This window comes from Sminthopsis crassicaudata, chromosome 4, assembly GCF_048593235.1.
Source record: "Sminthopsis crassicaudata isolate SCR6 chromosome 4, ASM4859323v1, whole genome shotgun sequence".
Classification (NCBI taxonomy): domain Eukaryota; kingdom Metazoa; phylum Chordata; class Mammalia; order Dasyuromorphia; family Dasyuridae; genus Sminthopsis; species Sminthopsis crassicaudata.
In genome coordinates this window covers 378,177,852-378,205,004 of record NC_133620.1, presented here as the reverse complement: position 1 = coordinate 378,205,004, position 27,153 = coordinate 378,177,852, and the positions used below count along the sequence as shown (strand labels likewise).

At 36.7% G+C, this 27,153-nt stretch overlaps 1 protein-coding gene across 3 annotated transcripts in view; it reads left to right on the top strand.

Moving 5' to 3' along the window:
* The window catches only part of LOC141539480 (SLAM family member 5-like), a 37,420-nt gene extending 13,695 nt beyond the window's left edge, over window positions 1-23,725 (top strand). Inside the window, exons 2-8 of one of the 3 annotated variants that reach the window (XM_074262332.1) lie at window positions 1,508-1,565; window positions 12,633-12,980; window positions 14,068-14,334; window positions 16,412-16,516; window positions 20,885-20,976; window positions 21,241-21,312; window positions 22,586-23,725. In XM_074262332.1, the coding sequence (XP_074118433.1) occupies window positions 12,671-12,980; window positions 14,068-14,334; window positions 16,412-16,516; window positions 20,885-20,976; window positions 21,241-21,312; window positions 22,586-22,600 (861 nt within the window). In that variant the 5' untranslated portion in view covers window positions 1,508-1,565; window positions 12,633-12,670 and the 3' untranslated portion in view covers window positions 22,601-23,725. Of the gene's footprint in view, window positions 1-1,507; window positions 1,566-12,632; window positions 12,981-14,067; window positions 14,335-16,411; window positions 16,517-17,587; window positions 17,720-20,884; window positions 20,977-21,240; window positions 21,313-22,585 lie in introns of those variants that run through there. The other 2 variants (XM_074262331.1, XM_074262333.1) reach the window with 2 other exon arrangements.
* The last annotated feature ends 3,428 nt before the right edge of the window (window positions 23,726-27,153 follow it).

Below are 27,153 nucleotides of genomic sequence, written 5' to 3'. Positions count from 1 at the left end.
CAGTCTTCACTCAAAGGTCAGGGTTCAAGCTTCACCAACATGGACATGCCACATTAGTCTTCTCACGGCCATGCTACCTTCTTTCCTATCTCTGAGCTTTTGTTATAATCATTCTCTATCAAAAATCCTTTCCCATAGTCTCTTGGTGTTGTTTTTTTTTTTTTTTTTTTTTTTTTTTTTTTTTTTTTTTTAATTTTCAACTAACAAGTATTTTTTGAAGAGTAATCTACCCTGCCCACTATCCCTTCCTTCACTCCTCCCAAACTGAGTACATTATTTTTTAATGTCGGAATACAAATCTGTATAGACCAGCAAAAGAAATTTCTGTGTTAGCAATGACCAAAAATATGTTTCCACCAATATTTTAAGTTCATAATCTCTTTCAGGAGGTAGGTGGCATATTTTATCTTCATTCTTTGTGATCTTGATTCATCTTTGTGTAAATTAGGGTTCTAAAAGCTTCAAATTTTTTCCCCTTTATAGTGTTGTTGTTATGTAAAACATTCTAGTTCTACATATTTTACTTTGCCCAAGTTCATAAGGGTTGTCCCAGGTTCCTCAGAAAGTGCCCATTTCATCATTTGCTATGGCATAATAATATACCACTGTAATTTTCAGGCTAGCTTTCTAGGGGTCCTCCAGAAGGGCCTTGGTCTCAGCAAGGTAGTCACTATGAGAATGAACAACAATAGAGTCCAAAGTCTTTATTGTCTCCTTCACAGTCTGTATCTGTCATAGTATGACCCAGTCTCAGTCTGACCCAGTCTCCTCCAGCAGTCTGCCAGTCTGACAGTCTCAACCAATCTCAGTCTGAGTCTGACTTTGTCTCCAGTTCTCTCAGCCCTTAAATATCCTTTACAATTATATCATTATACTGAGTATAAGCCAATCTAGAATGATTATTTCATTATAGCAATCTAATCATTATATTATTATATCAAACTAAAGTAATTATATCATTTTATGATACTAGATATATATGAGCTAGAGAACCATTATCTTATCAATTCCACTGAGTTAACACTTTGTTTCAAGTATACTTCTCCAGAGTTCTGGCTCTCTACATTCCACACTTTATTTGGTCATTCCTTAGTAAGAGAATGCTTTTTATCAGATAGTTACTACAAAGGTGCATTTCTCCCCATTTACCTGTTTCCCTTCTAATTTTTACTACATTAAATTTGTTTGTGCAAAATCTAATTTTATATAATTGTTGTTCATAATTTTATTGTCCATTGTTTAAAACTGTCCATTTTGTCATGTGTAAACCTCTCTATCTCTTTCTTGTTTAGTCATGAACTCTTTCCCTTACCCATAGATCCAAAAGGTAATTTCTTACATCTTCCTTTAATTTGTTTACAATGGGACTTTTCATGTTTCAGTCATGTATCCATTTAGAATTTATTTTGGCATATGATTATGAGGTATTTCTGCCAGACTTATGTCCAGTTTTCCTAGCAGTTTTTTTTCCCCTTAATCAGAGAAGTTCTTCTCCTTTCCCCACTAGGAATGGGATATTGAGATCTATTAAACACTATGCTGCTGTGTTTGCTTGGTTTTGTATGGTATGTACCTAATTTGTTCTAATGATTAATCTCATCCTCTTTGCTTTTCCAAATCCTACCTATACTACAAAATCCAATTCAAGTTCTGTTTCCTTCATGAAGTATTCCTTGACTATCCCACTCTGCAAAAAGTGCTATCTTTTTTTTTTTTCTGAACGAATGTGGCATTTATTGTCCTCCCTCTTTAGGGAGTATCAGTGTTTTATTGTGATCTTCTGTGTCTCTAATTATCTCTGGCTAGGATAAGGGGTTTTAATATCTCTTGTGTTGTAGCTGTCTTTGGCAGTCTCAGAATGATGTTAAATAAATTACTTAAAATTACAAAGGAAACTGATTATTCTGAAATATAGTTATCCAATTCAAGTTCTATTTCCTTTATGATGTCTTCCTTGACTATCCCACTGTGCAAAGACTGCTTCCTTCCTTTTCTGAAGAGATTTGGTATTTATTGTCCTACCTCTTTGGGAAGTATCAGTGTTTTATTTGATCTTCTGTGTCTCTGGATTACCTCTGGCTAGACTAGGGGGATTTAATATTTCTTGTGTCATAGATCTCTGGCAGTCTCAGAATGATATTCTTTAGTGCACTAAGTAAATTACTTAGAAGTACAAAGGAAACTGAATATACTGAAATAATTATCAAAACTTTTTTTTAATTTTTATAATTTCATAATTTTTATAAATTTATAAATTTTATAGGCAAAGAATCCTTAAGTTAGGCTGTCAACTCCTCAAGGACACAGCCACTGTGGTATGCCTATAACTTAGTATCTTAATAGGACCTCAGTCAATCAGCATTTATTTATTGGTTAGCTCATTGATCTGGAGTCCTTAATTGTTGCCTTAGTTCCATCTCTGAACAGAATGAAAAGCCTAAGAAGTACTTGAAACCAATTCATCCACTTGGGGAAGGGTTTGGTGGGGAATGTACTGAGTGAAAAGACAAGCTTTCAGGTGGTCGTGTGTCCACATTTTAATAGGGGACTGTAGTCTCTAAAACTATCCTACAGAGGAGGCCAAGAATGGTCCTGTTAATATTTGTCAAATGACACCAACATCCTACTATAATTTTGAGGATAACAAAGCATTCTCTCTGCCCAAAATGAGCTCTAAATTTTCTAGCTTTCCTTGGTTTTCCTCAGACTGTTCCCAATATTCCTTGTTCATCAGCTGAATTCTAACCAATCATTTAAAGTCCCACTCAAGTTTTACAAGGTTTTCCTTAATCCCACTGGTTAGTCATAACCTAATCCCAAGAACTCCCCTCCCCTCAAGTACTTTGATTTGTCTCTCTAGTGTTTTATCATGCAATGCCATAAATTACAGTTATCTGAATTGGTTTCTAGCCAATTCCTTTCCCGAAAGACTGTGAACCCCAAGAAAACAGGGGTAATAGCTTTTTTAACTCTAAGACTAGTACTTATTCCATTTGGTTTTGTTAATTCTACCAGAAGCACATGAATTCAAAGTGACCCTGATAATACCATCTCGATTTGTATCTAAATTCTGGGTCTATCAGTGTTTAGTATGTCTTCTACAAACATTATAGAAAATTAATAAATGTTAATGATCATATTGTTTAAATAACCTACAGAGGCAGTCATAGCCATAGCTTGGAGCCACAGTAGCAGACTTCAAGTGTTTTTCTCACTCCCTCCTCTCCCTACCACTTCAGCATTGCCACTACCCTCCTTCTTCCTTCACCTTCACCCACTCCCCTCCCACTTAAAGAGAAACCTGCATTGCTTCCTGACTAAGCTGTTCTCACTTTTTGCGGAGGCCCCCCAAGATGTAGGTGATAATGGAGACTTCAGAGAACAGAAATTCACTATCTCAGCTGCTACTGCTGCTGCTGCCCTATCACAAAAGTAGGTCACAATTTTATCAGATGAGACGCACACACACACACACACACACACACACACACACACACACACACACACACATCTTCCCAGAGTTTTCAAGGAGGGGGCCAGAATGACTAGCAACAAAGAGGCACACCAGTCAATTTATTAATCTCACATCCTCTCCAACTCCTGATCCCAAAGCTACACAAAGTGTAAGAGTGAAGGTTTTAGGATGGGGATTTGGGAGAGTAATCAAAGTCCAATGAAATTCTATTAAATTTTTAACACAAGTACTGGGGATACAAAGGCAAAAGAAAAGTGGGAGGGACACAAGAGTTTGGTTAAGTGATCACCACTTAGCCTAATTCTAATTAGGCTAACTAATGGCCTAATTCAAAGGGATTCAAATTGTTTAGGAGAAAACATGAATAATAGAAAGAACACTTTGTTCTTGCCTAAATTCTGTTCCTAAAAGAGAGGAGTCACAAAGCTCACATCGACAATTTCCTCATAATAATAGCTAATATACAGGTTAGCAAAGTTCTTTATATATTTTTTTCCTTTGATGTGACTCCATAACAGCCTTATGGTATTATTGTTCAAGTCATTCAACCATGTTTGACTCTTTGTGATCCCATGTAGGGTTTTCTTTTCTTTTTGCTGAGACAATTGGGGTTAAGTGACTTGCCCAGGGTCACACAGCTAGGAAGTATTAAGTGTCTGAGGTCACATTTGAACTCAGGTCGTCCTGACTTCAGGGATGGTGCTCTATCCACTGCACCACCTAGCTGCCCCTCATGAGCAGTTTTCTTAATAGAGATACTGGAGTGGTTTGCCATATCCTTTCTCCAGTTCATCTTACAAATGAAGAAACTGAAGGAAACAGGATGAAGTAATTTTTTCAGGGTCATATAGCTAACAAGAGTCTGAAGCCAGATTTGACCTCAGAAAAATAAGACTTCCTGCTCTCTATCATGTTACATTCAGGAGCTCTTTAAAGTTTTATAAACCTTAGTCAAGTTTAGTCATTCTAAATAATTGCTTACTCAAGGCCCCCATTGTCTAGTAAATTGACCATCTTATTACAGACCAGATAGTGAATCTTCCAACAAATCAATAGGCTCTTGCTCTCAAGAATTTTTCATTCTTGGATAATATTGGATATATATAATTTGGATAATATCCAAAGTCTCTAGGGTGTCAGACCTAATTCAATCACCAGAAGGCAAGAATGGAAGTTAGATGAGGAATATTAAAGTTTCAGTTAGTCTTTTCATCCAAATCAACTCCCATCTTTCTTGTTCCTTGTATAAAATACTCCACCTCCCAAATCTATGAATTTCCCTTTGACTATCCTCCATACAATCTCCCTCTTTATCTTTATCTTCCCTGGTTTCATTCAAGTCTCAGCTAAAATCCTATCTTTTTTTTTTAATTTTTTTTATTAATTTTTATAATTATAACATTTTCTTTGACAGTACATATTCATAGGTAAATTTTTTTTTTACAACATTATCGGTTGTACTCCCTTCTGTTCCAAATTTTTCCCCTCCTTCCCTCCACCCCCTCCCCTAGATGGCAGGCATTAGCATACATATTAAATATTTTATAGTATAACCTAGGTACAATATATATGTGCAGAATTGAATTTTGATGTTGTTGTTGTTGCAAAGGAAGAATTGTATTCGGAAGCTAAAAATAATCTGGGAAGAAAAACAAAACAAAACAGTGCTCACAGTTTATACTCATTTCCCAGTGTTCCTTTTCTGGATGTAGCTGATTCTGTCCATCACTGATCAATTGGAATTGGATTAGCTCTTCTCTATGTTGAAGATATCCACTTCCATCAGAATACATCCGCATATAGTATCATTGTTGAAGTGTATAATGATCTTCTGGTTCTGCTCGTTTCACTTAGCATCAGTTGATATAAGTCTCTCCAAGCCTCTCTGTATTCCTCCTGTTGGTCATTTCTTACAGAACAATAATATTCCATAACATTCATATACCATAATTTATCCAACCGTTCTCCAATTGATGGACATCCATTCATCTTCCAGTTTCTAACCACTATGAAAAGGGCTGCCACAAACATTTTGGCACATACAGGTTCCTTTCTCTTCTTTAGTAGTTCCTTGGGATATAAGCCCAGGAGTAGCACTGCTGGGTCAAAGCGTATGCACATTTTGATAACTTTTTGGGCATAATTCCAGATTGCTCTCCAGAATGGTTGGATTCTTTCACAACTCCACCAATAATGCATTAGTGTCCCAGTTTTCCCACATCCCCTCCAACATTCATCATTATTTGTTCCTGTCATCTTAGCCAATCTGACAGGTGTGTAATGTAAAATCCTATCTTTTATAAGAAGCTTATTCTAATTGTTCTTTAAATTTAATTTTATTTAGAAGGAATTTAAGCTTCTCTCTGCTTATTTCATACTTATACTTATATGGGTCATTTGCATATGGTTGTTTGTTGTCTCTTCCATTAAATTATGAGCTCTTTGTCTTTTTTCCTTTCTTTGTATCCCTAAAACAGAGCAAAGTGTCTAGTACATAGCAGGTGCTTAATAAATGCTTATTGACTGGTGAATAGACAATAATTGATCCTTTGTTGCTCCTTGTCCCCTTCTTCATGACCTGTGTAGCTAATTAATAATAATATTTATAACTGTTTAGACATGTATACATATATTGTATTTAATTTATACTTTAACATATTTAACATGTATTAGTCAACCCACCATCTGGGGGCGGGATTGGAAGGAAGGAGGGGAAAAATTGGAATAAAAGGTTTGGCAATGGTCAATGCTGTAAAATTATCCATGCATATATCTTGTAAATAAAAAGCTATAATAAAAAAAAAACAATAATATTTATGTAGTGATTTAAAGTACATAAAATACTTTAACAAATATTATTTTATTGGATCCATGCAATAACCTTGAAAGATAGATGACATTATTATCTCCATTTTAGATAAGGATAGTGAGATATAGTCTTGGTGATTTCTCCAGGGTCATGCTGCTCCTAAGTACTTGAGTCTAAATTTGAACTTATTTTCTGCCTCTGGGTCTAAGCTTCAATACATAGTAACAGGTGGATACATTAGAGATTTCCAACTTGTATGGTTGCTCCTATCTCTTTAATGTTTCTTTTAATGTATCAGTGATGGAGGTTAAGGCTACTACTATTCTTGGCAGTTATGGAACTGTAAGGTGCAATAGAGAAAGAAGCAGGAATCCTGTTTGGATGGTTCAGGTTTCCCAGTTTATATTTTCTTTTTTTTTTTTTTTTTCTTTTCTGAGGCTGGGGCTAAGTGACTTGCCCAGGGTCACACAGCTAGGAAGTGTTAAGTGTCTGAGATCATATTTGACCTCGGGTCCTCCTGAATCCAAGGCTGGTGCTCTATCCACTGTACCATCTAGCTGCCACTTAGCTGCCCCCTATTTTATCTTATTTCTAATAGAAGACTATCAATAATCCTACAAGATTCATAGGTCTGATGAGTGTTGGAAGTCTCTACTGCCATGATTATGGGGACCATTGGTTTCACTCATATAGTATGCATATGCACACTACATACCATGATCTACAACAAGAGTAATGGGGAAACAACCAATTAGATGTGACTGTTCAGAGCCTTCCCTTGAAATTTCCAATCTTTGTTCTTGGAGGTACTGGAGACAGTAAATCTTGTGAACCTACAATTCCATTCCAAGCTTTAAAGGTGCATAAATCAGCAAAGTAGAGTTGATTAAGCTCATCTTCTTTATCATCTGGCCATTAATCCTATGATCTTTTGGCTATAGGACCACTCCTAGAACTTATTCTAAAATACTCTGACATACTGTATTTCACTCTCTAATATTAAAACCATGGATATCCCTATATATCCCTACTTCCTAGGAAGAATCCCTTTCCTACCTACTGTTTTAATTTTTCTCCTTTGTTATAGAGGATCAATCCCATATGGAAATATGAAACCCCTTTATTTTACCTCATAAACAACAACAAAAAAAGCCATTTATATGTCAATGTCAGTGTCATCAAGCATCCTGAATAATGGAACCAGTTTAACAAATAATATGAAGAGGAACAACCTTGTGCTTATGATTCCTTACTGGACCTGTTTCACGTTCTATTATGCCATATATCTCAAATCTCTCTAGTAACCTAAGGACTTAATCCATCTAAATTAATATGAGAAGAGTCACTGAGGATCTAGATTTCAGTGCATTCTATTTAGCTACCAAACTGCTTAAATAAAGACATCTGGACTCTTTATACTGTGTGGCCACAGCATACTTTTTTGTCTCATGTTCACCAGATACAAAATTAAGTAGTTGTAGTATCATATCCTCTGAGCTACCAATATTGAAGCTATCCTTCCCTTTGAGAAGCTTTGAACCTCAGTCTTGGAATCACTTCTCTTTGCTTGGCCAGTGAGGTTCAGGTGCATACAAGTCAGAATACCTATGTATTCATGAAAGGGATGACATTAATTCTGAAGATATTACAAGTGTTGTCCCAGGTGAATTTCTTTTCCTTTCACTCGGTTCAATTTCTGAACATGAATTCCTCCAAAATTATGACTTCCCCAATGTGGGAGATAATTGGGAACTTCTACAAGAACTTTCTTAAAAATCTATTATGTGTTAGGCATCGAACTAAGTAATCCACAAATATTACCTTATTTGATTCTCACAACAATCCTGGGAAGTAGGCACTGTAATCATCCTCATTTCACCAGTGAGGAAATTGAGGAAGTTAGAGATTAACTGATTTGTCCAGGTCACATAGCTAGTAAATATCTGAGGCTAAATTTGAACTCAGATCTTCTCGACTCCATTATTTTATTCACTGATTCACCTAGCTGCCTTGAAGTATTGGTGCCATCTTGTGGCTTCTTATTGGGATTTTCTCCTTCTTTGTCCTTTTACATTAAGCTTGCCTTTTACTGAATGTAAATAAAAGTATACAAAGAAAGATAAGAGTAAATCAAATGTCATTACTAGTCTGAATGAAATAAAGGAATTAAGTTGAATTTTGCTATGAACACATGGAAACAACATAGTAATACTGAAATGAAATACCCATTTTTATGTTAAGGGAATATATCGTTGTAGAATAATAATTCAGTGCTGCAGAAACATTAGAATGAAGTATTGATTGTGATATCTATAAAAAATCAAGGTAGAATATTAATTAATAGTAATTGTTGTCATGGAACATGAATGTGAATCATTCAATAATCTTGTCCAATCGATTTCAGAATGGATACTAGGATTCCTGTTATTCATGACTAGAATACACAAGCACGTGCACGCATACACACACACACACACTCCCTTTTGGTCTTTTCTGTATGATTTATATGAGGAAATAAAGTGATCAGACAAAAGACATCACAATGATGGGTGTGAGTATCCCCCAGAAGATGACTTGGCATAATAGAAAGAACACTGGATTTGAAGTATTGGAGTAAGATGATTTTTAAGGCCCCTGTTTCAGTTCTCTTAATCTATAATCCTGTAAATCCTGATCCTATTGTGTTATCTTGGGCAAGCTCCTTGCTTCTTAGAGACTCAATTTCCTCATCTGTCAAATGGAGCTAATATTAATTACACTATCTCATTTACAGAGTGATTGTTGGGAAAGTGCTTTGTAAAAAACTGCTATATACACTTTGTAAAATGTTACAAAGCTACTTTGTAAAGTAGCTTTAAGCTAAACAAACGGGAGCTAAGGTTACATTTCTTTGCATCCTTACAATGGAAGTACTTAGTACAGTATTTTAGTAAATGCTTGAAATGTAGTTCAGAAATTCTGAAAGTTAGCTCAGGTTTACACAGTCAATCAGGGGCAGAGTTCTTAAATAAAAAAATGTATAAGAAAAATGAATGCTGTGATTCTTCCCAAATTTCAGTCCCCTTAGGGGGATCCCTCATCTGGAGGATCCCTGGGGAAGAAGGCCAATTGTCAGTGGTAAGCTTCACAGGTGGCTGTGCTCTACAAATGGAAACTTAAAGCAAGTATGCAAAGACAGTCAAAGGAAGGAGTTAACTTAGTCCAGGGAAGACTTGCTAGACTCTAAACAGGCTTTGTAGCCTTCTATCTCTCCTTTTCTTTCATACCACTACCAGATTAAACTTTCTTTTACCTAAATCTAGGTATTTCTCTGGTATAAAATCTGCACAGGTGCCCTATTTCCTACAAAGTAAAGGTCCATCTCCTCTGCCTAGCATTTAAGACATCCACAGTTTGGTGCCATTATATTTCTCATCATATCATTCCCTTCTACATAATATAAATTCCAGTAAAAATGGGCTATTTGTTGTTGCCCTTAGTGATCTCATGCTCTGCCATCTCAATAATTTTTTCACACAATTCTTTGTCCCACAGAATCTTCCTCAGTCTGTTGATATCTTATCATTAAATTCTATTTCCTCCATAAAAACTTCATTGATATGCATATTCTTTAAGAATTCTTCCCCACTCCGTTCAATATTCCAAGATCTTGCAAAGCACTTTCTTTGTAACTCATGCATTTTCACATATTATGAATGAGTTATCTGCCCAGCTTTCTTATCCCCCTCCAGAGAAGAAGCACAAAGATTGTTTCATCTAAACTTTGTTTCCTTCAGCACCTTTTAGCTTCCCAAAATGCTACTCTTCCCAATGAAATTTGTCCCATTTCACCATTTGTGAGTCATTTCTGTGGCTTATGGTTTTGAAACGATCCCTGCTGAAGTTCAAAAGCCCTTAGGAAAGTTAATATTTTAAATTTTATAAGGCTTTTGTACTTTAAATGAAATCTGAGAAAAGCAGGGTTTTGTATGATATACAGGTGAGAAAGCATTATAATAGCTGAGAATATGTGGTCTCTGGGTCAAAGGTGAAAGATGAAATTCCACCAAGAGGGTATAAAACTCACAGAAAAGAGAGAGTAGAGTCATTGACGGCAAAAATTTCTTGACCTAATAACTTGCTTTGGAAGTACAATCTTTCTTTTTATAAATAAGTAGACTTTACTGGAAATAAACAATTTTTGACATATTTCCTGTAGTATTGTCTCTAAAATGTAATATTCTCTCTAAAATGTAATGTTCTCTTGTTGGGGTTTTCTTGGGGTCTCTGGAGGCAGCCTTCCTTTCAGTTCAGTAATCACCACATGAATAGCCAGGGGTTAAAGTCCAAATCCTTTATTGTCTCTTTCCAAGTCTTGTCTCCTTTCCTACAGTCCAGTTAGCTTTCTTATAGTCCAGATCCTTTATTATCTCCTTGCTGGGGTTGGGCAGCTTTCTGGAGAGCCTTTCAGTCTGGCCTTGGTTCTGAGACCTTGAGCTCCTGCCTGCCTACTCCGGCTTCTGAATCTCTTCTGAATCCAGGTTGAGGCTCCTCTCTTATTAAAGATGTGAATCTTGTAGAACTATAGTAGGTACTAAGTACATGTACTGAATTAGAGAACTGTTAAGCACCATGCTAAATTACATATTTGTCTCTATCAATTCCACTGACTTAGCACCTTGTTTCAAGTTCTGGCCCATAACAATTTCCTTGGATTCTTCTTGCAATATTTTAGCAAGTTTCTAATTGAATAGAAATTAGACTAAATGTTGGAAGCACTCCTCCTTTGTAAAGCTTCAGCCTGTAAGAACAAAAAAACAATTAAACTTCACATTAGTTATGTTCCATGAAAAAATTGCTATGTAAGTTGAATTTTTATAATTATTTTTCATGCAGAAATATTACTTTGTCCATTCAGGGAACTCCCAGTAATCAAACTCAACCAATGCAGACAATTGCTCTGCAAATTAAAATCTAAGTGAGTTGTAAGAGTCATAGAGTTTTTAAGTGGCTTACCCAGAATTATACATGAGGTATCAAAGGTAGTGTTAAGGTATCAAGTATATATTATGGTGTTGCCTCTGAAAAAAATTCAGGTTCACACAGTGTCTAACCCAAGCAATGGCATTTTAATGGGAATTACACACTTCATAGGCAGATCAAGCTCCCTGAAGGATTCAGCAGCCCAGCAAAGCAAGAAAGGATTTTTACAATCAATGGTACTGATTACATTACAAGATATGTAAATTTTGAGATTATAGGAAGAGTTTATTAATATGGGGAGGGCCTAAAGTCTTGGTGGAACTACACATATGATTACCCAGAATGCATTCAGAAGAATCCACTAAAGGAGAGGATATTAATTTATGGGGATATTAATTTATGATAATGATATTTTAATTAGCTTCCCTTTGTCATAAGTTCACCCAAAAGAGAGCAAAGGAGAGTGTACAGGTGCTATGTCAGGGGAAAGAGTAATTAAGTTTGTGGTTTAATGTTTTGGTCTACATCCTGTTGGTACTACTTGCTTATTGGTTGATTTCTATAGTATGTCTAGACATGATAGATGATGGAATTATAGACCATGTAGACCTATATCTGTACCTGGCAGCTAGTGATTGAGGATTTCTGTGGGAGTTAGGCTGGGGAGGAGGCAGTTCTGAGGGGGGGGAAAGACAGAGAGAGACAGAGAAAGAGGGGGGAAGAGAGGGAGGGAGGGAGACAGAGAATCAGGAAGATGTGAATTCAAAGTCCACCTCTGATGTTTAACTACCTATAGAAAACTGGACAATCCACTTAATGACTCTAAATCTGAACCATTTTTGAAGATTTATCTATTCAATTATAATGGCCTATGTCTGAGTTGATAGAAAGAATTCCCATAACAGCAAATAGGCACTTTATTCAATATACTGAAGTTATGCACATTTTCATATATAAAATCCTTGGTTCTGAGACCTTGAGCTCCTGCCTGCCTACTCTGGCTTCTGAATCTCCCCAACCAAATCCAGGTTGAGGCTCCTCTCTTATTAAAGATGTGAATCTTTACTGAAAGTATTTCTGGAGAACAGAGGTTAGAATGTGATTCCACAATAAGTTGTCTCCTCAAGGAATTAAATGAGGTTGGACTAAGAAGAATTACCAAATCTCAGAGTTCATAGAGTAAAACCCACACTCTTATTAATTCCCATTACAATATCCCCCTTCCCAGAGTAGTCATCAAACTTCTATTTGAAGAACTCCAATGATTAGGAGATTCACTATATTCCAAGGCTCTCCATTTACATTGGCATCTAGAGATGTTAAGGAAATACTATGGGATAGGAATTAAATTTAATTGCTATTAAAATTTCCCTTTTGCTTCTACAGAGAAGGCAAGAACTGCCAGAGAGAACACTGACCCAATAATGGTGACAGGGATTCTGGGAGAGTCAGCTATTCTACCTGCAGAAATACCAACCGGAAAGAAACTTGCAAACATTAACTGGTCTTCCCGGACACCTGTTGCTGTTGTACAGCCAGATCCAAGAACATCATTCAAGCTCATTATAACCCATCAAAATTTTGTGGGACGACTGAATGTCACATCCTTGAATTATGATTTAAAGATTAGCCCCCTGAAGATGGAGGATGCAGGAAGCTACAGAGCTGACATAAATCTTCAGACCGGTACAGCTACCACCACCATCACCAAGAACTATTCGCTGCATGTCTACAGTAAGACTATAGTTGTGGACTGATAGAATATTTGGGCTGAGAGAAAACAGAAGCCCACTAGTCCAACCTCTCATTTTTCATCCAAGGAAATTGAGGCCCAAAAGAAGTGAGGTGATTTGTCTAAGGTTACATACGTAGAGGCAAAAATAAAAAAGAAATGGGATTATATGATTTGGCTCTCTCTTGTTCCACTGGGTTATTTTTCAAATTATTCTTCAAAAGAATGCTAAACTTTTCATTCAAATGTTTCAGTGGCTATTAGTAAGAGACCTTGGCACTATACTAGAGAGTCTAGGGAAAAGAAGGTTAGGGAAAGCATAGGTCTTGTCTTCAGGAAGGTACGGCTTTTGTCCTTTTATTTCTCCCTATTGGTTCTTTCCCATTTACCTATAAACATGCTCATATTTCCCTAACCTAAAAAAATTTTTTTTCATACAACCACACTTTCCTTAATTCTTGTACTTATCCAGCTATTATTTTATTAGTCTCTTACCATCTGTTGCTAAACCTCTGAAAAAATGTTGTCTATATTCAATGGCTCTTCTTTGTTATTACTTAGCTTTTCAATCCAATGATAGTGAAAACTATTCCCTCTGATTCAATGACCTTATAAATACCAGATTTTGTGGCTTTTTTCAGTTTTCTTCCTCCAAGAAATCCCTGCAATATATAGTGTTGTTGATCATTTCTATGACCCTAAAATTTCCTCTTACTAGGTATTTTCTACTCCCTTGTCTTCAAAGATAATATTTTTTCTGATTTCCTCTTACTTCCCTAAATTCTACTCTGTTCTCTTCAGTAACTTTCCTTATTATTCTTCACCTTTCAGTAATCATTCCCCAAAGTTCTGTCCTTAGTCCTATTCTGTCCCTATCTATACTTTTTCCACTTGGTAACTTCATTCATTATCACTTTGAAGAAAATGGTTCCCAAGTCTTTATCTGATTGCTTTGGCTTTAGATTACTTTAACAAGAATGTTTCTCAAGACTGACTTTTGAAGAATTCAAAACTGGAAATATTAAAAAAAAAAATTAAAAAGAAAGTGGTTTCACTATAGACTCATTGTTGTATTGTTCCATTTTATAGGAAGACTGGCACCACCAAAAATTACTCAGAATTCCATAATCTCTAAGAACAACACCTGTAATATTACTCTGACATGCTTCGTAGAGGAGGGAGGAGAAGCTGTGAAGTACCAGTGGACCCCTCTGGAAGGACCAGCCATTGAGTCTAATGGGAAATCTAGTCTTTTCATTTACCGAAGACCTGAGGATGCTCACATAAATTATACCTGTACAGTCACAAACCCTGTCAGCAACAATTCTGAATCCATACTTGTTCATCTCTGTGCAGGTAATCATCTGTCTCTCCCAAAAGTCTCAGAAAACACACTCAGGAACTATAGAAAGTAGGCTTCAGAAGATCTTCAAGATAGATTCTAATGAAGATAGGAATCAAATGTAATCAGGATTATAAGCCTCTTTCAGTTAATTTAATTCAACAAATTTATTAAGGCCTACTATATATTTTGTTTATTACATATATTAAAAAAAAGAAAGAAAAAAGGAAAAAGGACATATAGTCCCTGTTATACTAACATTTAAACTAATACATATAACTATAATAAAATTATATGAAAAGTACTTTAAGGAGGTATAAAGGAAAGGCTGGCCAGGAATTCCAAATCTAGCTTCAGATATTCACAAGTTGTGTGACACGATCAAATAATTTAATCTCTATTTGCCCCCATTTCTCATCTATAAAAGAGAAGATATATTAGAGAAGGAAATGATAAACCACTCCACTATCTTTTCCAAAAAAACACATGGACAGAAACCAAAGGAAACACCCAGAGTTGGACAATACTGAACAAATAAACAATAAATACCCAATTACTATTTGTTACCTTCCATATGCATATGTGACCTGGGAATCTCTGTTGCCCCCATTTATTTATTACTCACTAAATGTGAGTAATAGAGAGGGTACATTGCATAGGTATAAAGGAGTTCCAGATGAGTAATTCTTCTATCAATGTAGGTTAGAACATTCTCTCAAATTTAGAGTCTTGCAGAATCGCCTAGGACAATAAAAAATCAAGTGACTTATGCTGGTCACACAACCAATCAATCAATCATTAGGTATTTATTAAACACACACTATATGCTGGGTACCATGTTAAGTGCTGGAGATACAAAGAAAAAGAGGGTGGGGAATAATTCCTGGCCTTAAGTCATTTATAATCTAACAGGGGAGACAACACATACAAATTATTGCATTTAAATCCAGGTCTTCATATCTTCAATGACAGCTTTTTATCTATTATACCATACTACTTCTCTGATATAAGAAGCTATACAATTCTATTTAGTATCTATATTCATGTTCTATATTATTATACTTTGAGTTATATTTTAAGATTCCTCTGAATGAACTCTGGGTAGGAGCATAATTAGGATAAGAAAGACAATAAGCTTTTTAAGGATAGCCCCAAGATTGAATTTAGCCTGTGTGAGTTCAGTGTACATAGTATTGACCATGGGTTACACTCTGAAATCATTGCATATGTACATATTATATCCCCCAGTAGTTCAGTACCTGGCATCAATTTAGCATAGTAAGTACTTCATCAATTCTTATTGAACTGAATTAAGTGAGGGACAATGTTTTAAGAAAGCAATGGCACAGGCTTGAATATTGCTTTAATTTTTCCTACCTTGGGAGTTGGTAGGCTAGCTCTCAGTGACCATTGGGGGAGGGGTTGGCAACTGTTAAAATATAAAGACAGCATTTGAACCCAGCTTCTAAAGGTTCCAAACACAACTTTCTCTCCAGTACTACATCATTCTGCTTGTCAGGAGGAAAAAGAGAAAAGACATTACAGACACAAAGAACAAAGGGGGAAGTGGGAGTAGGACAGAAAAAGGTGAGGGTGGGAAGGCATAAAAGCACACGGGAATATTCAAGAGATAGAAGATTTATCCCATTTAATAGAGAGTAGAATACATAGAGGGGAGATAAGTCTTGCAAAATAGAGAGGTGGGGCAGATTGTAGAGGATCTTGAATTCCAGGTAAAGGAATATGAATTTTATTTAGTAATTAATAGGGAGCCACTCTAGATTTTTGAATAAGGGAGTGACATGATTAATGTGAATAAAGATGAAAAATAAAATTTGTAATCTAGATTTCAGGAGAGCAGAATCATATTCTCCATAAGAAACTTCATTCCCAATCTCCCTGGGGAAGGATCTTTCTAGGATTTTAAGTAAGACATGACACTGGCAAAGAGTTAGTACACTCACCCCCTAGGTCTGTTCAATAAGGAGTCATTTTTTTTTTCATTGTTGTTGTTGTTGTTGTTGCTTTGTTTTGGATTTTTATTATTATTATTCAGGAAGTTTCCCTGCCACTTGTTTCCTCTTCTTTCAGAAACAACATCACTTTCTAGTCTCCGCTGGTCAATCCCCATACTTTCTGGCATAGTACTTATTCCAGTTGGGATATGGTTTTATCTGCAATACAAGAAAAAAAAAGGTATAAGGTTCTGGGGAGGGAGGAAGAACCATATTCTTTTCTTTCTTGGTTTAAATTTTGGCTTCCTTCCTTACTTTTCCAAACTGTTGACTCTCTCATGCATACCTCTCATTTATTTTCTCATTTTTTCTTCTACTTCTCTTATTTGCCTTTTAAAATCTTTTATGAGCATTTCCTAGTAGTCTCTTTGAGCTTGAGATCAATTCAAATCACTTTTTGAGATTTCTTCTGTGGACATTTTGTTTTCATCAGAATTTGTTTTGCTCTGCTCTGTCACATAGTAGCTTTCTGTGGCCAAAGTTCTTTTCTGTTTTTTGTTAATTTTCTTTCCTTTCCTTTTAATATTTACTTTTTTCACTTTTATGGTTGATCTCTGCTCCTGGGATAAAGGAGGTACTGTCCCAAGCTTCCTGTGCAGCTCTGAGCCTTGGCTTTGAGCACAAAAGCCCTTTGTGTTGTAGAGAATTGCTTTGCCTGCTAATTTCAGGAAACAGCCTGATTTCTCAGATTTTGCCTTCTGAGCTGGAACTGGAAACTGCCCCACTGGTATGTTCCTCTACTAAGCTAGGCGTGAGGGTCTTAGTTGCTGATTTGTTAAGATACTCTTGCCATCTCACCCTTTTAACCCCAGTGAGATTAACTTTTCTTGAAGTCCTTCTAATCTATCTTGAGCTGGAGAGTGGTATAGACACATTTTATTATTCTCTGAATCACTGATCTAGTTAAGTGGCCAGCAAGGTGATACAGTGGTTAGACCAAAGGGACTGAAGTCAAGAAAGACTGAATTCAAGTCCAGCCTCAAATGTTTACTAACTATATGTAACATGCCCTCCTGGCAGTTACAATTACTAATCTGCCCTAGGTCCAACAGAGTACCTTTGACCACTGACCTTTGCAGTGTCAACTCTATCCGACTTGCCTCCTCTGAGGCCTTCAAAGGTCTCTGGCCACGATCTCTTGAATCTATAGTTTAACAGCCAGTAGCACGCTCAAGAACAGCCATGTGTAATCTTAAAAGTCTTTATTATACCTACTCACATAATGCCCTGACTTAATTCTCTGACTTGTTAGCTCCCTAGTGAACATCTGGTCTGAAGACCCACATGTTCTCTCCCAAACTCCTTACCTCTGGGCTATCCATCAGCTTGGCTTGGCTTAGGGAGCCAGATTAAAAAGAATGACTACTGTCTGCAGTGGGTTTATAAAGGGCCTGTGAAGCCACACACACAGCCAACCAGCGAGAGAGCCGTCACCCATTACGAAGCTATCTCAATATGGACAGGATCCCACCCACAGGGCAGTCCTATATCCACAGAGATTACTTCTGGTCCACTCAAATCTCCTGTTGGGCTGTGGCGCCGCCCATTTAAAGGGCCCTTATAATTCCCTTCTCTTGTTTTTCAGGAACCTCATCCTTACAACTATATGATCCTGGGCAAGTCACTTAACCACTTTGCCTCAGTTTTTTCATCTGTAAATGAAAAGGAAATAATAGCACCTACCTCTCAGGATTGTTGTGAGCACTGAATGAGATAATAATTATAAAGTGCTCAGTGCTGTGCCTGGCACATAGTAAGCACTATATTAATGTTATTAATAATATTATCTTAATATTATTAATGATAAGCATTATATTCATATTACTATTATTATCCTTATGTTCCTCAATTGTATCAAAAAAGAAAAATACTTCATAGGCTAATTATATGTTTTCAAGAACTGTGACCAACTTTGGGAAGAAAAATAGAACTTTCTGAAAGATTCTTACCAATTTCTATGCTAAGAATTTAAATATAAATGTTTACAGTATTCTTAGTTCATTTAGATCTTTTCTTTGTTTAATATTTGTGTTCAGCCTGGTACTGGCTTTGGGGTCAGTTTTTGAGAGAAATTAACCAAATTATGACATGCTTAGTAAAAGGGGATGGGAACAAAACAAGTTATATTTGTCATCAGATAGAGAGATGACCCCACCCCACCCCCCAAAAAAAAGTGTTACAGGTCAGAGCATGAGACCTATGAGTTCAGATTTGCTTCCTCAGATTTCTAGCCTCAGATTTCTTCTAAATGAATTAAGGTTAATAACATTATTCAACCTAACAGGTAATGAGGAATGTTTTCCCTAAATCTTAAAATGTTACAAAGATACGTTATTTTGATGATTAAGATGTCACACTATTATGTCTGTGATAGACCTTATAATACTACCAACTCTAATCAAAATGAACTCTGAAAACATCCCATATGACCTAACCTAAGAAAAAGAAGGGCAGCTAGATGACACAGGAAATAAAACACCAGCCCTGGAGTTAGGAGGACCTGAATCTAGCTCACACATTTACTAACTATGTGACCATGGGCAATTTACTTAATGCTATTTTCTTCAATTTCCTCATCTATAAAATGAACTGGAAAAGGAAAAAAAGCAAACTAATCCAGTATCTTTGCCAAGAAAACCCCAAATTGGTCACAGAAAGTCAGATACAAGTAATCAACATAACAAGAAGAAGATATATTTAAACATTAACATACAATAGTGCAGTATACTGGAAAAATTGCTGGACTTGGAGATAGAAATACTGGGTTTGAATTTCAGGTTTGGAATTTAATAACTAACCATAGACAAGTTTTCTCTAGATCTCAGTTTTCATATCTGTACAATGTGGGTGTTGCCCAAATCACAAGATTACTTGTAATAAAGTGCTTTCTAGGTACTATTTTTAATAAATGCATGTGTTATTACTTTGACCACTGGGGGCACTGATGGCTATGTGTCTGACTATTGGTGATAAAAGTCAGAAAATGATAGTCCCCCACTCCTCCCCCCACTCCCACCCTTCTCCATCACCAGTGATTCTCTACTGCTCCCAGCACAATAGGTCACTCTTCGATATCCATTAAGATCTCTATAGCTCCTAGAATTGTGTCCCTCAGCTGCATAGTTTCTTCTCTATCAGGTTTCTTTGTCTAATCTAGGGGTATGGGAAATAACTTAATCCAATTAGACTCTTGGCTCAGTCTGCCTCTACTCACTGAGAAACTCAACCTTCTTTTTGGGAGAAATCACCTTTCTTTTCTGGGCATCCATTCTCTTACCTATAAAAAATAATGGGGTGATTCTCCAATTGATAAATGGTCAAAGGATATGAACAATTTTCAGATAAAGAAATTGAAACTATTTCTAGCCATATGAAAAGATGCTCCAAGTCATTATTAATCAACAATGCAAATTAAGAAATGCAAATCAGAAGTGCAAATTAAGACAACTCTGAGATACCATTACACAGCTCTCAGATTGGCTAGGATGACAGGAAAAGATAATGAGAAATATTGGAGGGGATGTGGAAAAACTGGTACACTGATGCATTGTTGGTGGAGTTGTAAATACATCCAGCCATTCTGAAGAGCAATTTGGAACTATGCTCAAAGAGTTATTAAACTATGCATACCTTTCGATCCAACAGCATTACTACTGGGTTTATATCCCAAAGAGATCTTAAAGAAGGGAAAGGGACCTGTATATGCAAAAATGCTTATGGCAGCCCTCTTTGTAGTGGCCAGAAACTGAAAATTGAATGGATGCCCATCAATTGGAGAATGGCTAAATAAATTCTAGTATATGAATGTTATGGAATAGTATTGTTCTGTAAGAAATGACCAGCAGGATGATTTCAGAAAGGCTTGGAGAGACTTACATGAACTGATGCTGAGTGAAATGAGCAGGACCAGGATTATACACTTCAACAACAATATTATATAATCATTAATTCTGATGAATGTAGCTCTTTTCAACAATGAGATGAACCAAATCAGTTCCATTTGTTCAATAATGAAAAGAACCAACTATACCCGGTGAAAGAACTCTGGGAAATGAGTGTGAACCACAACATAAAATTTCCACTCCCTCTGTTTTTGTCCACTTGCATTTTTTATTTCCTTTTCAGGTTAATTTTACCTTATTTCTAAATGCGATTTTTCTTTTGCAGCAAAATAACTGTATGTATATGTGTGTGTGTGTGTGTGTGTGTATATATATATATATTTATATATATATATATGTGTGTGTGTGTGTGTGTGTGTGTGTGTGTGTGTGTGTTGTATTTAACATATACTTTAACATATTTAACATGTATAGGTGTACCTGCCATCTGGGGGAGGGGATGGGGGGAAGGAGGGGGAAAATTGGAACAGAAGATTTTGCAAGGGTCAATGCTGAAAAATTATCCATGCATATATCTTGTAAACAAAAAGCTATAATAATAATTTTAAAAAGTAGATCTGAAAAAAAAGTGATGGGACATTTGAATATTTCTAAGGCTTCTACTAGGCTCTAACATGCTATGGTTCTGTGAATTTGCTATATTGTAGATGCTGATTCATCACCCATTTCCCAGATCCTAAGCACAAAAGATATTCCAGTTGCAGATAACCGAGTCTATGATGAAATCATCATGCCCACTGTAAGTTTAACTTGATCTCTCTCTACTGTGACCTGGGTGAGGAGATTTGTGCTAGAGATTTTGACCATGAGGTTAAAAAAAATCCTTTCCTTCCCATGTCCTTGTCTCTGCACTGAGCCAATGAAATTGGTAGAACTGAGCCTGGGAGATGTCTACCTTGGTGAAAATAAGACCTAGGAAGACACAAGGAAAGAAATAAGGGGAAATCATGGGCTGATATTCCATACTAACCTGAGAATTGTGACTCATGGTAATCTTTTACAGGCAATTGTTTCTAATCCTCAGAAGAAAGAATCCCTAAATACAATTTATTACACAGTGCAGAACCCCAAAAAGGTAAGTATCTTTCAGTAAAATTTCATTTGGGGCTTATTGTTTCCTCTAAGGTTGGCCTAGAGGGTTCTAAGGCCCTTCTGTCTGGATCTTCCCTCAAGCAAGAGAAAGTCTGTGTGTCCCCAAAGACAACTCCAGTTTAACCCTCATAAGCCACACCTTGCATGCAGCTGTGACTTCCTCCCTGCTCTAAAAGCTGCTTCAGTAGCTTTTGACAAAAAAATCCACTGGACACATTTAATCCCCAAAACTTACACACCCACACTCATCTATACACTCACACCTGCAATTCTGTTTCCTATGTCACTTGTGGTAGAATCTTCTATCACATAACTTCCTTATTCAATAAATACCAGTGGTTCAATATAAAATCCATTGGCTTTTAAAGACTTTCATAAGCTGGCCCTTTCCTAACTTTCTGGTCTTAGGTTTTCCTCCATTATACTCTACAATCCAGTACCACTGACCCCCTTCACACAATACTCCATTTCCTTAGTTCATGCATTCTCATAGGCTGTTCTCCATGCATGAAATTCTATCCTCATCTCTACCTCCTGGTTTCCCTGGCTTCCTTCAAGTCTCTGCTAAAACTCATCCTTTACAAATAGCTTTTTCCATTCCTTCTTTACACTAGTTCCTTCCCTCTGAAATAACCTCTAGCTTATCTTGTCCATATTTTTTTATCCACAGTTATTTGCAAATTGCTCTTTGCCACATTAGATTGTAAGCTCCTTGAGAACAAGTTTGTCTTGTTTTGTATTCCTAGCATTTAGCATGGTGCATTGCACACAATTATCAATGATACTTATAATTTTGTTAACCACTAAATAATCAGTGTGAATGTATTACTAAGGCCACTGATTAATAGAAGGCTCCTCAATGGCACCATACTAGAAATTTATAAGAGGAGGACAAAAAGTATCTCCTCCCCTTCCATTGTGGCAATAGGAGAGATAAGGAATGAAGAAACCCTAATACTTCATCTGAGATACATAGCAAAATCATCTACTATACCCCACCTCCCCCATCTCACTCCTCTTGTTATAGTTTAAAGTTACAGATCTCCCCTTAGGGAGCTTTAATAGTCAAGAAATCATATGTGATGCAGAAGGGATCCATCCTAAGGATGGACAATATTAGTTCCCCTTTTTGGAGGGAGAAAGACCCTAAGGCTAAAACTGATATCTGGCTAGCTTTGGCCTGCTTTCTATGACTGTTGTAGTTTTCTGATTCCAGTTTAATGTTAATATGCTTTTTATTCTTTCCTCTTTTATAGGTGCAAAATTCTTAGTCATCTACTACCAAACTTCTTGGGACCTCTCTCAATGAGTCTGTGATGGAGATGACAGAAAGGCTTATTCTCTTACCAGAAGTGGACGTTTGATGGCAGGAAGACTTCAGCCTGTTGGTTCAGGCCTTGTCCTGGTCAATGAGGCAAATTCAGGAAAAGAAAGGCGAAAGTATTTTATTCGCACACCAAGGCAGCAAGCAGTGAGAGTACAGGCAGCTCCATTTCAAACTAAGCTGCTTTTATACACTGGAGTAATAACTTCCACATAAGAGCAAAAGTATGCTAATTGGTGATACAGTACCATAATTGGACCTATATCATTCCTCTGTCTTCAATTGCATCAAATGCATCTGGACTGCCTGCTCTGTAAGGGTAGGTCTTGAGAGGAGTACCTTACACTGGGGAAGACACTGTAAACAGAAGCAACATACAAATCCCATAACAAAACACCTGAAAAGGTGTTTTCAGCCATGAGAGATCAGGGAACCAAGAAGTTAACTATGCCCACAGGGAACAGTGTTTTTTCCCTCTCCTCCTGGAACTTAATCCAAGCATTTTGTATCAAACCTAAATGGACATTAATGTTATTGGAGTCATCAGGAACCCATGTGCAGCACTCCTGACCTTCAAGGACACATACCCATTCCATTTCTGCCAGGAGGTAATCCGGAGCTCAACTGTTCTGTAATTCCATGTCTTCAAGGGTATAGACCTCTGCAACATGTTCCTCCACAGCATCTTAACACAAGTCTGTAAAAATTCATTCATTCTGTCGAAGAATGCTAAATTGTGTCAACAGGATGGAAACGGTACTTTCAGATTCTCCCTCTAAAGGAGGAACGGGAGGGCTGCATGTTTACTCTGCAAATAGGTGCTAAGAAGCAGGCTAGGTGCCTGGAGACCAAAAAGAACTCTTCCCATTCCTTGATGTTCCTGACATTCTGGGGGACACTAATAATAACCTTTGTTGTGACACAAGAAATAAAGTCCCCATGGGGCTATCCCAAAAAACCTACTTGTGTGTGCCTGGCCTTCCAACTCAAGACATTCTCAGAAGGCCATCCCATCCTCAGAGTCACCTTCTGTTTTAGGGTTAAATATAGTTACATCCTATTTGGCACTCCATTTCCTGCCCTTGTGTCTTGTTTTGCTCATATAACACAGTACCAGTGGCCCAGTTACATAGCTCAATCCCAAGGGAGGCCAGAATTGTGAAAGGTTACACAATCTTATTCCAGCTAAAGGTAAATGAGTGAGAGAAATCATTTTGCCAATCCCTAGCAAGACAATTTGACATTTTGTTTAAGTTTGCCTTAATGATTGCAAAAGTATATCATGCAAATAAGTCCTAGACATTGGATCCCATGTCTCCCAGGGGTATCTCTTCCCCCAAAACCAAAAGGACATGTGCATGTCCCAGTTGGTCCAGTTAAAGGCATAGCTGACATTTTGCATCGGACATATGTAAGTGTTGGGTCTCCTATTCCCCCATCCCCAAGGCCATAAAGAAGGGCATGAAGGGAAGAAAACAAACACGTGGTAAAATTGCAGAAGAAATATTAGGTCCTAATTATCAGAGTCAAAAAAACCAGGTGACCCAGAACCATTGATTGGGTTTAACTAAGTCCAGGGTGATCAGCATTGGGCTGATGTCAATCACAACAGGATTCATATGGGAGTGATGTACCTAGGTTATTAACTTGGCAACCTTGATGGTAGTATGTCTTTTCAGCAGGATCTGGAATGGTCCATTCCAAAGGACTGGAGATTGTATGTCTTCCTGAAGCTGCAAATCCATACTTGGTCTCCTCACTCAAATGAATATATCAACTTTTTCAAAAGGAGAATTTATGTCAAGGTTGAAAGAGAGCTGGAAAGAGATCACACTCCTTATCAGGTTTTCACTCTCTGGCCAGATTCAGGCTCGGAAGGTCCAAGCACATGTTGTAGTAGGTAGTCTCCTGAACAGAATTTCAAAAGATTAACAACCCACCATTCTGCCTATGTATTAGAACAATACAAGGAGAAGCTATTTTACTGTGTTTCTTGGCATAATTTTCCAAAAAGGATCTTGACTTCCCTATTTAGCTGCTCAGCTCCCCCTGATGATTGTATATACAGGTTCCCAAAACACTTAGAGAGTTGTTTAGTTATTTCTGTGGTAAAGTATAGACCCCAGTCAGTGTCAACAGTACATGGCAGGCCAAATCTTTTTGTTTTGTTTTTTTTGCTGAGGCAATTGGGGTTAAATGACTCGCTCAGGGTCACACAGCTAGGGAGTGTTAAGCGTCTGAGACCAGATTTGAACTCAGATCCTACTGACTTCAGCATTGGGGTTTTATCCATTGTGCCACCTAGTTACTCCTGGTATTAAGCTCTTGATCAGACACATTCCCTAGCAAGTGTATCACTTAAAAGGCTTAATTGTTCTTTGCATATCAACACATATCTGGGGCCTGCAGACCTCAACAATTCAATAAAGTCAATCTGCAAGTGTTCACATGGTAGGGCACCCTATTTTCTCCCCCTTTTGTCATAGCTTTCCTCCTCAAGGAGCTGATTGGTTGAAAAGAAAGGCAACTAGACACTACACAATAAGCCTCTACATAAACACCAGGGGAAGATTATAACCAGCAAGCTTGTAGTACAAAGACCTCAGTTCCTAAATGGGCCAAGGCAGACAACCGTTGAAACAGGAGGTATACTAATTATTTAGCCATGATGAGTCCTTCATCTGACATGATCGATATTCTGTCTTGCAGAAGGGTTTCATGTCTTGTCACAAGATATCAATTTGAGCATCTGTGACTAAGTAGTTATTTGGTGTGCTAGCAAATAGCATAAGCAGTAATTTTAGCAGATCTGAAAGACTCTATTTTGGCCATTTTGTCTACACACTGGTTGCCAACTTCAAAAAGTGACCATTAGAAAGATAGCTCTAGACTAATTTCAGAAAAGCCTGAAAAGATTACATGAACTGATGCTAAGTGAAGTGTGCAGAACCAGGAGATCATTGTACACAGTAACAAAATTATGTAATGATCCAACTGTGATGGAACTGGTCCTTTTAAACAATGAGATGATTCAAGGCAATTCCAATAAATTTTTGATGGAAAGTGTCATATAAAGCCAGAGAGAGATATCAGACTGAATGCCCATCAAAGTATAGTATTATCACTTTTGTTGCTGTTATTGTTGTTTATTTGCTTGATTTTTTTTCTCCTTTTGATCTGAATTTTTTGTGCAGTATGACAGATATAGAAATATGTTCAGAAGAATTGCACATGTTTATATCAAGTTGCTATTTTGGGAAATGGGAAAGGAGAAAGAGGGAGAAAAAATTTGGAGTACAAGGTTTTGCAAATCTTGAAAACTAACTCTACAAGTATTTGGAAAAATAAAATACTATTTAAAAATAAAATAAAATTAACAGAGAAAGAAAGAAGAAAGAAAGAAAGAAAGAAAGAAAGAAAGAAAGAAAGAAGAAAGAAAGAAAGAAGAAAGAAAGAAAGAAAGAAAGAAAGAAAGAAAGAAAGAAAGAAAGAAAGAAAGAAGAAAGAAAGAAAGAAAGAAAGAAAGAAAGAAAGAAAGGAAAGAAAGAAAGAAAAGAAAGGAAAGAAAAGAAAGAAAGAAAGGAAAGAAAGAAAGAAAGGAAAGGAAAGAAAGAAGAAAGAAAGAAAGAAAGAAAAGAAAGGAAAGAAAGAAAGAAAGGAAAGGAAAGAAAGGAAAGAAAGAAAGAAAGAAGAAAGAAAGAAAGAAAGAAAGAAAGAAAGAAAGAAGAAAAGAAAGAAAGAAAGAAAAGAAAGAAAGAAAGAAAGAAAGAAAGAAAGAAAGAAAAGAAAGAAAGAAAGAAAAGAAAGAAAGAAAGAAAGAAAGAAAGAAAGAAAGAAAGAAAGAAAGAAAGAAAGAAAGAAAGAAAGAAAGAAAGAAAGAAAGAAAGAAAGAAAGAAAGAAAGAAAGAAAGAAAGAAAAGAAAGAAAGAAAGAAAGAAAGAAAGAAAAGAAAAGAAAGAAAGAGGAAAGAAAGAAAGAAAGATGGCTCTTTGAGCAAGATAGCCTGAAGGAGTTAGCCAATAAGGAAGGCACCATTTGCAGTGATAGAGACATAATGCTTCCACAAAGCACCAGTACTGTTAAAGACCCACAGATATTTTGGAATCAGTATAAATGTTCACATGGAGTCTCAGAGCCTGCTAGCATTCCCTGGTCAGCACTATCCACTCAAATCTTGTACCTCAAGTTCATTATGCAATGTAACTTCCCACTCAAAAACTGGGGGATACAACCATTCCCCTAGTTACTCATATCCTATTTTCCTTTTTTTTATATCTCTTTTTAAAATTAATTTTATAATTGTAATTTTTTGACAGTATATATGCATGAGTAATTTTTTTTATAACATTATCCCTTGTATTCATTTCTTCTAGATTTTCCCCCTCCCTCCTCTACTCCCTACCCTAGATGACAGGCAATCCCATACATTTTACATGTGTTACAGTATAACCTAGATACAATATGTGTGTAAATCCAATTTTCTTGTTGCACGTTAGTATT